At 34.5% G+C, this 13,940-nt stretch overlaps 1 protein-coding gene across 3 annotated transcripts; it reads right to left on the bottom strand.

The window, feature by feature from the left end:
• Window positions 1-2,062: 2,062 nt before the first annotated feature.
• LOC114317562 (uncharacterized) lies at window positions 2,063-7,088 on the bottom strand. Of its 3 annotated transcripts, XR_014342172.1 has the most exons (4): window positions 5,160-7,088; window positions 4,126-4,207; window positions 2,789-2,895; window positions 2,063-2,447 (listed from the first exon to the last, which is right to left on the bottom strand). XR_014342172.1 is itself a non-coding variant. In XM_028264316.2 (2 exons), the coding sequence occupies exon 1, from the start codon at window positions 7,014-7,016 to the stop codon at window positions 5,178-5,180; it is 1,839 nt and encodes a 612-aa protein (XP_028120117.2). In that variant the 5' UTR covers window positions 7,017-7,088; the 3' UTR covers window positions 2,902-4,207; window positions 5,160-5,177. The 3 variants fall into 3 exon arrangements, 1 of the variants encoding a protein (XP_028120117.2); XR_014342171.1 differs by lacking the exon at window positions 2,063-2,447 and having other exon boundaries at window positions 2,475-2,895; XM_028264316.2 differs by lacking the exons at window positions 2,063-2,447; window positions 2,789-2,895 and having other exon boundaries at window positions 2,902-4,207.
• Between the last annotated feature and the right edge of the window lie 6,852 nt (window positions 7,089-13,940).

The following is a 13,940-nucleotide window of genomic DNA, read 5'->3' as shown; positions in this document are numbered from 1 at the left end:
TTAACTAGCCCCGTGTGTTTATTGGTTTCCAGGGAGCCAAAAGGGAAACAAGTTGATAATAACTAATGAAGCAATTGGTATACCTTAATCTCACTGCATAAAGCAGTTGGCATATCTCCTATACATCGATATATATATATATACACACACACACATATGTACACAATAACATACGCAGAAGAGGTTAAGGGTGAGCCTACTAAAAATCCATGGGGAGATGACGGTGAGCCTACTAAAAATCCAGATATATTATATTTGTTACCTAGATTGCTGGTAGAGGTTGTGGGTTAACCTATTGAAAACCCAAATACATTGTTTTATTTATTGTAGCATTATTGACTTGAGCAATGTATTATGATTATTGGTTTCGTTGGAATTAACTCCCGAAGACCGCATGTTCTTCAAACTCACATGATATTAGATTATACTTAGGCTTAAAGGTCAATGTTGCTGGAATTGTTATTGGAAATCTAGTAGCTTCTGTCGCTATGGTAGCTAGGGGAAGAGCTGAGTAGTGATATCTAGATCCAAGACAAAAGAATATATATTAGAGTTTAGGGAAATTTTTAACCACCATATTTGAGTTTAGGATAAAGTTTTATGTGAACCGAAGGATAAAGATGGCGGACACACAATACCAAATCGTATTGTAATGAGAAATGAACACCCATTTACAATATATTGCACGGCACGTTCACACTATTTCTTTAGATGATACCTCATGGCTGGGAGCTTGCTTGGTGATGTTGATGCAATGGCAATGGAGAATGCAACCCGTTATTGAATTTTTATTGTTTATTTTTTATTTTTGGAATTATGGGAAAATATTGTATATCTTTAATTATCAGGTACCATGTACTTTTAAATATTTACAGTTTACTATATTTGTGGATAATATTAATATTTTTTTGCTTTTTTAAAATTGTTTTTATATTTGGTTGTGAATGTGTAGATGTTAAATATGTCATTTGTACAAGTATTGTTTATATATTTCTTTGTAATTTTTTTATAAAAAATGTGGCTTTTTGCGACGGCAGTAGTTGTCACTAGGCTGTGCAAAATACTACCCAATCCGCTAAAACCGCACCGATCTACATCAATCCACACTACTCTAATTACTAACCCCGGTTTAAACTTTAAAATTTATAATTCGCCTTCCAAACCGCTCCTCTCCGCTATAGTTAATACATATATATTTTTTAACCTCCAATGAAATATCAAAGTAAAAATAAGTGTGAAAGAGATTTAAAATATAAAATTTATTACATATTACTAGTTATATATATGAAACATATTATGTAAAATTATTTTGTGTTATACATATTAAAAATACTATACAAATTAATATTATATATTATGCAAATCTATGATAATTAGTTATAATATTCTTCAATCGGCCAAAAACCGCCCAAACTGCAATTTGTCAATTCGCCAATCCGCCATTCAGTTTGTAATTTTACTCTCGAACCACTTGAATCGCACCGCGCAAATCCCTAGTTGTCACAAAAAGGTTTAGTATTTGCAACGGCCAATTGCCGTCACAAAATTAAGGGATTAGTATAGGTTTTTTGTGCCGAGTTATACTGTTGCTAAAAGTATATTTGCAACAGCAAGTTTACAGTCTCTAAAAATGAGAGTGGTAAATTGTCGTTGCAAATACAATAAATATTCACCAACTATTCATAAATTGCTTCAAAACTCTTGCCAAATTGCAAAAAATACAAAATAAAAAATGATGCAATATTTCTTTGGTTTGCCATCATTGAAAATACCAATTTTGAAAGGATAAACTAATTTGAGCAAATGAAGCTTCAACCCAGAAACCAATTTTTGATGAAAATCTACGAAGCAAACCTGAGAACATTTGGAAGTCCCCAAAAAGATTTTCTTTTGTTCTTTCCAAAGATATATGATAGGCATGTCAACATTGAAGCAACATTGAAGCCATGGAATAGGATAGATAATGATATAACAAAAATTCCATCACCAATTTTAAAAATCTAAACTGACAATAAATTCATAAAAAGAAAATTCTTATAAGCAATCTCTCATCGAAAATATGAGAAAGAGAATCCAAGAACCATTTGAGAGATCATAATTGCTGCAAACAGTTAAAAAAAAAAATTAAAAAAAAATAAATAACTTGTAATGCTATGCCTGGTAAGCTGAGTGGTTCAAAGCTTCAGCCGGTAGAGATTATAAGAATACCAAGTATATACTGTTTCTACCAAGGAACTTAGCTACATTTAGAATCATTGCACATGCAAAAGGTCTGAGTTACTCCCATGCACCCTCTGATTGATGGTCAATCAGTTTAGTATCAATACTAGTTCTCCTATTTGTGTAGAAACCAGGGAACGTTTATTTACAAGACAGATCTATTGAAGGATGTTGCCATAAAGCTTTTATCAACATCAACCCGGAAACATCAATTTCACCTCTCTTACCTGCACAAAATAGATGTATGTTTTCAGGCGGTAGCCGCATCTATATTTATTATAAACGATGTATCAAGTGAGCATTTGCATTGAACATGGCAATCTCCTGGGAGAGAATGAAGAAGAAGATCACTAGTATGAAGTCCACTAGCTCTAAGCCAAAAAGGGTGACTAATAAAGATCACCTTTTTTTTTCTTTTTTGTTAAGAGGCCAGCAAAGTTACCTTTAAGCCAATCGTAACATTATTGCATCACAAAACCTCTACTATGAAGGGAACTCTCACAATTAAACACGCATTGCTAGACATCAAATGAAATCTAAAGGGTTTTTATTCATCTCTAGAACATACCTAATGTAATACAAAACCCTGATGGTGAATTTGCAGCTAAATGTGCAAATTTTCTTCCTAGCATAATGGAATATTTCTGCAGTTGATAAACCACCAATGCATGCCCCCTTCAATTACAGCATAGAATGTCAGTAAATATCAACAGAATGATATGGAAATACTACAGTATATGAATTGCTTAGAAGAAAAAGGAACGGTAGTAAATTCATCAGATTATATGAATTGAAATTTATTCTCTCTGTTCTTACCTGCAGAGAGAGAGAGGGGGAGAGAGAGAAATCAAATTTCTAAATACATAGACTTGATTCTTATTATGTCACTTGTTTCCTTTTTTCCTTTTCGTTTTCTAATCTTTTTCCTTGTAATGTTGGAGTTGTTCAAAGATGCAGTTTCTATAGCCTTGCAACTCCAGATCACCATAATGGCTATTGATAATCTACTTGGGTTAATTCAAAGCATTTTTCAAGCTCTAATATTTCAATCTGATCTTCAAGGGGCTCCCAGGAATAGAACTTAGAAACTACCAATCATTAAGATGTATGGACATGTTACATGTTTATGAGCACAAGGGGCATCCAAATGCTAACAATCGACTAGCATACATGAGTCTTATTGTTCCAGATGCACTGTAAGGACAAGGAGAAAGCCAAAATGAACATAGAATGAAAACAATAATAAAACAAGACTCTCACTATAGTTTCAAATATATATCTATGTACAGATACATATAGATTTAGGAGTTCAAATAAATAGATGAAACAAAACTTTTCAGAGTTTGTGATGGATGGCTTCAGCTGATAAATTGAGTGAGGCATTCGTGGTATATTTGTCTTCTCAAAATTTATTGAATTTGACGATAAAAATGAATTTTTATATGACATTATAACTACGAGCAAAATAGTTTTAAAAAATGTATTCCATTAACACAGCAGTGTCATAAGTCATCTCAAAAATCACAAGGACAGATTTTGAAATATTCAGAAACCTCAAGGGAGGTCAGTGTATGTGTAATTTACTCAAACAAAAATAATAATAATTTTATGCTTGTGGTGCTGAAAAAGACTGCTACCCTTGGGATGTAATGATGAGGAATTAAGCTTAGACTTTTGCCTTGTATGAGGAAACAAACAGCAAAAATCAAGCTCCTGCAGTTGCAGGTACTTCCAAAATTCCTTGATTCCACAAGAAATCCTGCCCAGTCCAAGACGATACAGCCTTTAAAACTCTATCAAGGATTGGAATAATCTCCAAAATCAGCACGTGGGTCCTTTACCAAGGTCCCTTCACCATTATCAGAATGAGGGTGCAAATTAAAACTAGATCGATGAGTCCAAACCTGATCCTTAATGGCCCCGTTTGCTTTAGCTTTGTAGAGCATGCTCATCCTCAAGTTGATGAAGTCAATTACCAGTACATGACCTTCAATTGGAGCAAAAACATGAATGAACTTCCGACAGTCATCACAATCAACACAAAGAATATATGTGCTAATAAATACCAATAGAATAATATAACAATAATATGTATTTGAATAGCTTAGAAGAAAAGGAACAGTTGTCAATTCAACAGGAATTTGCTCTTGCCATTGAATTATGTCAGCAGCGAGGTATGTGAGGGGGGTTTCTTAGCACTACGGTAGAGATATGAACCTTCAGAAGAGGGGAATCAAAAATTTTGACAGGGAGAAAGAATTATGAGCCATTATGCACGAGATACATAAATGGAAATTATAAAACAACAATAGGCATTCGAACAAGGCAAGAATTGCCTCTCCCACTACTGGGAAGAGTATCAACTTCTGAACAGATTTATTCATTGTTTTTTTTTTTTTTTTCCCTTCCATTTAACAATGACAATCTTATCTATGATGCCAATCCTCTCAAGCTTTGTATAAATCTCATAGAGCACGAAGACCAACAATGATTGTAATTCGTACCCAATTTAGCATACTACAACAGTTATGCCTCTTCCAACACCACATTCGGAGATATTTAATCTTCTACAACTACTAAGACCATTAATTCTCCTTTAGAGAACTAGTTGATGCCACATACCTAAGAAAGAAATCTCCAAAAGTACCACTGGCTGTCATTTGTCCTAAACCCCTAAGAAATAACCACTTGTACATAATTCAGTGGGGACTGAAAAAGAATCTACTTGAATTTGTAACATGTGAATTAAAATACTGCGGAGAGAGAGGTAACAAATAGTCTACAAGAATCTACAACATGTGAAAACAAGTTGCAAAGTCATGTAGCAACAAGTCCAAAATAGTTAATGGAGAAGTATAAGTCCATGTCAATATATAACCCAAAAAAAAAAAAAAAAAGGAATTTCACCAAATAACATATTTTAATGTGTGTAGCTTTACCTTCACATCTTAAGAAATTTACTCAATATCATGCATTCCATGACTATCTTTTGGCATGAACTTCTTTATCACTTCTCGTAGAGAAGGATCTTGTCCTTTAGTTGAGAGTATATCTATGATCAAGGAAGAATTGGATGCATCTACTGAAAAACCCCTTTGAACCATTTCCTCAACGAGTATTAATGCCTCATAGCACTTGTGTTGTCCAATAAATCCTCGGATAATAGTGTTGTAAGTGACATCATTTGGCAAACAACCATTATGTTCCATTTGAACAAACAACTCTTTAGCTTCAAGTAGTAGGCCTTCTTCACAAAGACCTTGTATCATTATAGTGTATGTCTTAACATCAGGATCTAATCCCATGGAAGAAAGGTTACTGAAAAGAGCCCTTGCAGTATCAAGCTTTTTATCCTTGCAGAATGCATCAATGAGAATACTGTACATAACAACATTAAGATCTAAACCATTCTTTTCCATCATGTGGAATAACGACAATGCTTCAGAAATATGCCCATTTTTGCACAACCCATCCAATAAGATACCATAAGTTTGAGAATTTGGAATTATTCCTACAGCTTGCATCTTATTAAAAAGTTCTTGAGCAGCTCCGCATCTACTTGATCGAAACAAACCTTGTAGCATAGCACTGAAGGTTTCGGTGTTAGGTTGCAACCCCCTCTGAGGCATTTCTTGAAAGAGATGCATAGCCTCATCTATTTTCATTTTCTTGCAATATCCATTGATTAGAATGGTATAGCTAAAAACATTAGGGTGAAGGCCCCTCTCCACCATGGTATTGAACACTCTCATTGCTTCCTCGATGTGGCCTTGCAAACAATATCCATCCATTACAGTACTGTATGTGACTACATCAGGATCCACACCTCTTTGTATCATGACTTCAAGTATCCCCTCGGCCTCTTTCATCTTGCCTTCCTTGGTACATGCATCTAGCAACACACTATACGTATGAACATCCGGAGCAATACCACTATCCAACATTTCTCTAAACATTCCGGTAGCCTCCTTCCACCGGCCAAAATTACATAGGCCATGAATCAAAGAGGTATAAGTGACAACATCTTGACAAATGCCTTGTTCATTCATCTTAGAAAAGAGTTTCATAGCATCATCCACCATTCTATCCTTGCAAAGACTGTCAATGACCGTGTTATACACTACAGTGTTAGGTTTACAACTTCCCTCTTCCATTACCCTAAGCAAACTAACAGCCCTGATAGTGTTCCCCGTTCCGCAGAGCCCATTAACAATGGTTCCATACATAACCACGTTGGGTTCAATTTCTCTCATTCTCATTAATTTCTTAAATAACTCTACAGCTTCAGGGGTTTTATCGTCCAAAATATGTCCATTTAACAGAGTGTTGAAGGTAGTTACATCAGGTGTATAACCGTGTTTGAAGAGGGTACCCAAAAGAGAGAACCCAAAATCGACTTGATTCAGGCGGCAATGACAGTTAATAGCAATGTTGAAGGTGTAGATATCGACATGAATGCCTAGAAAATGCAATTTCCCAATAAGAGGAAGTGCGAGGTCGTAATGACCCAATTTCAAAAGAGGACCTAAAGTTTTGTTGAAATGAGAAATGGGGGGGAAAGGTCGCATTTGGATCATGCGATTGAACGAATTTACAGCGTCTTGGAGATCATTGCATCGAACAGGAGGAGAACTAGGGCTTCGGGTAGTAGAGAGAGAACGAAACAGAAGAAATAAGAATGAAGAGGGAAGATTAATTAGAGAGGGAAATATTGTACCTTTTTGACAATTATGATCAGCAATTCTTCTTCTTCTTCTTCGTCCAATAATGGAATAAACACAAACTCTTCTTGACATCTTCTTCAAGCTGTGTGTGTGAGTGAGACAGAAGAGAGAGAGAGAAAGACTGTGAGGGTGTGTGAGACAAGAAAGAGAGAGAGAGAGAGAGTTGACAAAAATATTTATAAATTGTTCAAAAAAGTTTATAGCTTTAATTATTAAAATCGATAAATTCTACTAGGGGTGGGCGCGGGTCGGTTGCGGCCACGAAATCTCTAATCCGTCATCCGTCTGCCAGATTGGCGGATTAGAGAAAATCAATCCGCATCCGTCCGCCAATCTGGCGGATGTGGATTAAGCGGATTGGCGGTTTGGCGGATGGATGCGAATCGGTTTGGCGGTTTGAAATTTTATAAATTTTCAACATAGTTCAACTTGTGCACTTCCTCAAAAAAAAAAAAAAATATTACAGTCAATGACTTAAAAAAGTATTGCAATTACTGCATGCATCATCCAAAGAAAGAAAGTTTGAAACTTTAGAATATCACAATCACTGCATGCCTCATCCACATAAAATATTACAATCTGTGATTCTTAAAATATAAAAACAATTCAAACCATCAAAACCATGAGCAGAGTAATAATAGAGATTGTATGTCTCTGTATTGTTACATTTATATATGTTTTTGAAAACAAAAACCAACCAGCATATGTTATATTTTCTATTTATTACTTTTAGTGTTAGATTTAAAAACCAAAAAATATAGATAAATAATATGTTTATTTTTTTCAATTCAAAAAATATATCCAAGTTGAAAACTTTTTTTCAACAGAATATTTGAACTCTTTTTCAATTGAAAGCACAAACAAAATATTTAAACAAATTAAAAAGACAAAGTCTTATAAATTACTAAGGGTGCTCGCGGTTTGGCGGTTCAGTTGCGGCCAAAGGAAGTTCAAATCCGCCATCCGTCTGCCAAATTGGCGGATTGAAAGAAAAATAAAAAATTATTTTTTATCTTTCGCGACCAAAAGTTTGATCGGCAAAACCTTAATTTCAGCGACTAAAAATTATTTTGGTCGTGATATATATAGTTTTGGCAACTAAAATATTTTCGTCGCTGAAAGAAAAATAAAAAATAAAAAATATTTTCATCACTCTTCTATGTCTCTCCCTCTGTGTCTCTCGCTCATCTCTCTTTTCTCTATCTCTCTCATCTCTCGTCTCTCTCTGTCTCTCTTCTCTTTATCTCTCTCGCTCATCTCTCCCTGTATCTCTCTCGTTTATCTTTTTTACTCTTTTTTTCTCTCTCTCTCTCTCTCTCTCTCTCTTTGTCTGTCTCTTTTCACCCATTTTTTCATCTTCCTCTCTCTATTCTCTTTCTCTCTCTTACTCATCACTCTTCTCTCTCTGTCTGTTTGTCTATCTATCTGTCTCTCTCTTTCTGTGTCTCTCACTCATCTATCTCTTCTCTCCTTTCTGTATCTCTCTCTGTCTCTTTCGTTCATCTCTCTTGTCTCTATCTCTCTTGTTCTTCTCTCTTCTCTCGCTCTCTCTCATCTCTCTTTTCTCTCTGTCTCTATTGCTCATCTCTCTCTTATTTCTATCTCTCTCTCTCGTTCATCTCTCTTCTCTCTATGTCTCTCTCACTCATCTCTCTTATCTCTATCTCTCTCTCTGTCTATCTTGTTCATCTCTCCTCTCTCTCTGTCTCTTTTTATGACTCACTCTCTATCCCTTTCTCTCTTTGTCTCTCTCTCTTTGTCTCTCTTCTTTTTCTCTCTCTCACTCATCACTCTTCTCTATCTGTCTGTCTTTGTCTCTTTTTCTCTTTGTCTCTCGCTCATCTCTCTTCTCTCTATCTCTCTCATCTTTTTTCTTTCTCTATCTCTCTCACTCATCCCCTTCTCTTTATCTCTCTCTCTGTCTCTCTCACTCATCTTTCTTCTCTCTCTATCTCTCTCTTTTTCTATGTTTTTCTCTCGATCATCTCTTTTCGCTCTCTTTCTCTTTCTTTCTTTGTCTATTTGTTACTCATCTTTTGTTTCTCTCTGTCTCTGTCTCTATCTCTTTCTTTCCATGTCTCTCTCTCTCTCTCTCTTTCTCTCTCTGTCTCTCTCTCACTCATCACTCTTCTCTCTCTCTTTCTCTCTCTATTATTTATTATTATAATTTTACTTTTTATTTATTATCATTTTGGAGGGATTTTTAAATTAATTTGGCGAGGAACTCTAGAGGGATTTCAAACACACTAAAATGAGTTAGGGCTTAAACACGTCTCTCTCTCTGCCATCGATTCTCTCGCGCCTCTGTCTCTCTCATTCCATCACTCTCTCTTTCTCTTCACCCATTTTGTCATCTTCCTCTCTCTCTTCTATTTCTCTCTCTTACTCATCACTCTTCTCTGTCTGTCTGTCTCTCTCTCTCTCTCCCTGTGTCTCTCACTTATCTATGTCTTTTCTCATATATTTTCTCTCTCTGTCTGTTTTGTTCATCTCTCTTCTCTCTATCTCTCTTGTTCATCTCTCTCCTCTCGCTCTCTCTTATCTCTCTTTCTCTCTATGTCTTTCTCGCTCATCTAATTTTTTATCTATCTCTCTCTCTCTGTCTCTCTCGTTCATCTCTCTTCTTTCTATGTCTCTCTCGTTCATCTCTCTTCTCTCTATCTCTCTATCTGTCTCTCTCGTTTATCTCTCATCTCTCTATGTCTCTCTCGCTCATCTCTCTTCTCTCTATCTCTCTCTCTGTCTCTCTCATTCATCTCTCCTCTCTCTTTGTCTCTTTTTCTGTCTCTCACTCTCTATCTCTTTCTCTCTTTGTCTCTATATCTCTCTCTCACTCTCTACTACTACTATTACCTCTCATCTACCACCGCCACTCTATCTCCTTTACCACAACTTTACCACTAATCTCCTTCGCCATCACCACCACCACCACCAGCACCTCATATCCACCACCTTCACCACTACTGTCGCTTTCTCTTCTCTACCACAAAAAATTAATTCTTGATTTTTAGTATAAAAAAAAAATCGGCCACAAAAAAATATTTTTAATTGACCATAAAAAATAATTTTATTTTAACGAAAAATATTTTTTATTGAAATATTACCCCTACTTCTACCAAATAAAAAAAATTCATTAAAAAAAATGAAAAAAAAATTTCCCCTTTTTTTTCACTGACCCGCCTGCCCAAACTTATTTCCCTCCTTTTTACCGTCTTTCCCCCCCCTTTTTTCATTTCCTTTCAAGTTTGCAGAGCCCCTGTTTCGAAACAACACGTCTCTCTCTCTCTCTCTCTCTCTCTCTCACGGAGGCGAGCGACGAGCGGCGAATTTTGGTTCGAGTTATGAGCTCCGAAGCTGCTTCTTCAAAGCTTCTTCACCAATTGCTGGGACCAGAAAATGTGCAGCGTTGGTGTCTGGGTTGTCCTCTGTTACTTCACCAACGATTTCATCGTTCAACGAGGTTCCAATCAGCTCAATCTCTGTTTTTCTTTGTTAAAAAATGGTTTTGATTTTTCGGTTTTTGTTTTTTTGTGCGATTCTGATTTCTATCTATATGGGTTTTCTATGTGGGTTTTGACTGTTACTTTGTTGGGTATGGTTGGGTTTGGCTGATCATCACTGGCCGAGCTCCTGCTTTGCCTTTGTGGGCTGTGAGTATCATCATCCATTCGATTCGGTTCTATCTTTGCATCTATCTTCTTTCTTTTTTGATGACTTTTTTTTTCGTTCTTCTTTTCACTTTTCACTTCACTTTTCCTATTTGTCTTCTTTCAGATCATGTTAGCTAGAATAGCGATTTGGGTTGTTGCTAGTCTTGCAAGATTCAATATTGTTATTTATTTTTTTATCTGAATCTTCAAAGCACGTTTTGTGATTACTGTGTGGAATATTCATGTTCATGATTCCTAGTTATCCCAACTATTTGGAATTGATCATGGTCTAGTGATCTGTTCTGAATTGAATCAGATTCTGTAATTGATCTTAATTTTTGAATCTATGCATCTGTTGCACAAGTTGCTGTATTTATTGATTCAGATTCAGATTCCTAGTTATCCCAAAATTGTAATATTGTAGAGAGTTTCACAAATGATTCAACATTAGGGTGAAAAGGGTTTAACAATTTATTGGTAAACTTTTTTCTGTATTTTCTGAGGTGAGCTAGCTTACCATATCATGAACCTATTGGTTGTTCTGTTGGCTTGTCTATTCATCATGATCTGAACTTGCCGATTGCAAGACTAAGTGAGTTTAATTTGCAGGACCACGTGATTCTGCTATATCAATGTGTTCCACATGTATATGTGTCTTTTCTACCTAAGCTTCTCAAAATGTTTGTGGAGTCAGAACTTATCATTGGTATTAGTATCGTTGGTAATATTTACAAGTGATGTCTGTTCGTTTTGCCCCAAATATTTGAATATTACAATTCAAACAATCCTTTGTAAGTCCATTTCACTTATTAATCCTTTATTGTTGTTTTGGGGTTATTCCCCATCACTTTCTTCAATTGTGTTAGGGAAACATTTTCCTTTAAATCGAGCCTGCATGGTTTTATAGGAAAGATGACAGCAGAATATGAATGCTCATGAGCATCCTATTGGCATCCTAGATGAAGAAGGAACTATTAATCTTCCATAATTGGTGATTTTGCATTCAAGTCATGCTTATAGTGAGGGAATCATATTGACTCAGACTTATTTGTGATGTTTCTCTAGTATGCATCTTGTGGTAATCAGAAATTGGAAAATTTTAGTTGATAACCTAGAAGAAAATGAAGAAAGTCACATGGTCTCTACGTTTATTTATATTTGTTCAACGTTTATTTTTATTACCTTTAATTTGTTCAATCTTTTAGATTTGTCTCTGTTTTTTAGTTCTTGTTAGTGGCATATATATATATATATATATATGTCATGTATCTATGTTTTTATCTATTTATATCTATCTATTGCAGATTGAATATATATATATATATTTGTTGGAGAGCTTTATTCAGAGCGATTTGTGATTTGTTTCTTTTAGATTGAATATATATATTTGAAGTGTTTTAAAAAACTTGTGTTTGGTGTTATTGTTGTATCTAAACTATGTATTGTTGGGCTGCTTGTGTAGGTTTATTTATAAGATTGGAAGTTTTAATTAATGATGGTTCTTGGATTGCAGTTGATTATGTATTTCATTCTTGTTTTTTGGGCTTTTAAATTTCTCTCTGAGTTATGACTCAAAGGACAACAAAACAGGGTGTACAAAGTTAGAAACTTGTGACACTTTATTTAGGATTAATTACACTTTCCATTCCTATAATTTGATTAGAATTTTACTTTAGTTCTTATGGTTTTAATTTGAACAATTTGGTCTTTACATTTTAAGTTTAGTTTTAATTTAGTTCTTTTGTCTAATTTTTTATTAATTTTGTTTACATGTACATCTTAAAAAATTAAGAAATATTTCAAAATTATTAATTTTAGTATTCTATTTAGACAGAAGTACTAAATTAAAATTGTACTTAAATTGGTTTGGCTAAATTGTTCAACTTGAAACTATAAAATAAATTTTAAATCGAAATAAAAGGATGGAAAGTGTAATTAACTCCTTTATTTATTATTTTTTTTGAAGTTGTTTATTTCTGTGTTTAATTATTTATGGGACAATTGCAAAAAAACAAACAAAAAAAATAGATGGCATTGACACCAATTTAGCAGTGATGAAGGTCTTGCTAGTATTACTCTTATCACTGATTTGTTTGTTTTTACTTTCAGTTTGTTTTTATTCCATCTCTCCTCTTTCTCATACTCGTCTTCTTCTACAATGTGTCAGCCACCAGGGCCCTCACCATCGTCATTTTTCGGAGCATCTTCAACTCTCCCTAGCAATAATTGCAGGTAAAAATCTGTTGTATCACTCTCACTCACTCAGTCTCTGCCTGTGTCTCCCTCTCACTGTCAATGTTTGTGTTGATGTTCGCTACTGGGATATGTGGAGAATATCATTTCACGCTGTTGTTTGTGAAGTCCCCCAATCTATTATTTGCCTTGGAGTGTGTTATTTCTCCTCTTTCTTTTAAGTATCCCTTTCTATATTGGCAAATATACGTAATGAAAATCAAATTTTTTTTTTTTTTTTGCTTTTATAAGTTATTTGTAAAATCGAAGCATCATTGGGGAACATTTTTAATATTATAGTTAAACTATCAAAAAAAAAATTTGTTTGACACCTCTTGTGATATACATTTTTAATATACATTTTTAAAATGTAGCATTAAAATTGTTGCCACTTTAGGTACTATTACATGTGAAATTTTTTAATTTAATTACCCATTTCAAATATTTTCATTAAAAACAAACCTAACATTATTTCTCATTTTCTTTGGTATAGATGGATGATGGATGATCTCATGCACGAAGCTAAATTGTACAAGACTACTTGGCAGTATAAGCATTTTGGGGAGGATTAAATATTTTTGGATGGATGTGTATCGATAACAAATATTAGTAGTTTTATTTGTTGATAGTTGCGCATGGATAACAAATAGTTATGTTTCAAATTGTTATGCTAGATGGATGTGACTTGTGAATGAAAATTTAGAATAGTTGTATTGTGTCGAATGTTAATGATTCAGTTGATTTGAATGATGCTTTAAAATTATAGGTTTATTATGGATTGAATGAATTATTAGGAATTACAGGTGTATTGTTTTTCTGCTTTTGGCGACCAATTTATTAGTCGCGACAAATAAATAATTTTTTTTTCGCAAAAAATGACAATTGCCCAAAAAATACATCTATTGCCGACGAAAACAGCTCTTGGTCGTGGAATCTCACTTTTGCCGACCAAAAGTTTTGGTCGCGAAAAGTAACAAATGGCGACCAAAATTTTTGATCGTAGAAACTATTATTTAGCGACGAAGAAGTTTTGGTCGTTGAATATAATTTTTGCTGACCAATTTTGTTGGTTGCTGAAAGTAATTTTTGCCAACCAAATTAGCGACTAACATGT

The sequence above is a fragment of the Camellia sinensis genome, chromosome 10 (genome assembly GCF_055761805.1).
Source record: "Camellia sinensis isolate YWXY chromosome 10, ASM5576180v1, whole genome shotgun sequence".
Classification (NCBI taxonomy): domain Eukaryota; kingdom Viridiplantae; phylum Streptophyta; class Magnoliopsida; order Ericales; family Theaceae; genus Camellia; species Camellia sinensis.
The sequence above is the reverse complement of the archived record's forward strand: the minus strand, read 5'-3'. Positions and strand labels throughout refer to the sequence as shown.

Bases quoted from the DNA above. Each gene is read 5' to 3' on its own strand.
- LOC114317562 (XM_028264316.2), bottom strand. From the start codon at position 7,016: ATGTCAAGAAGAGTTTGTGTTTATTCCATTATTGGACGAAGAAGAAGA.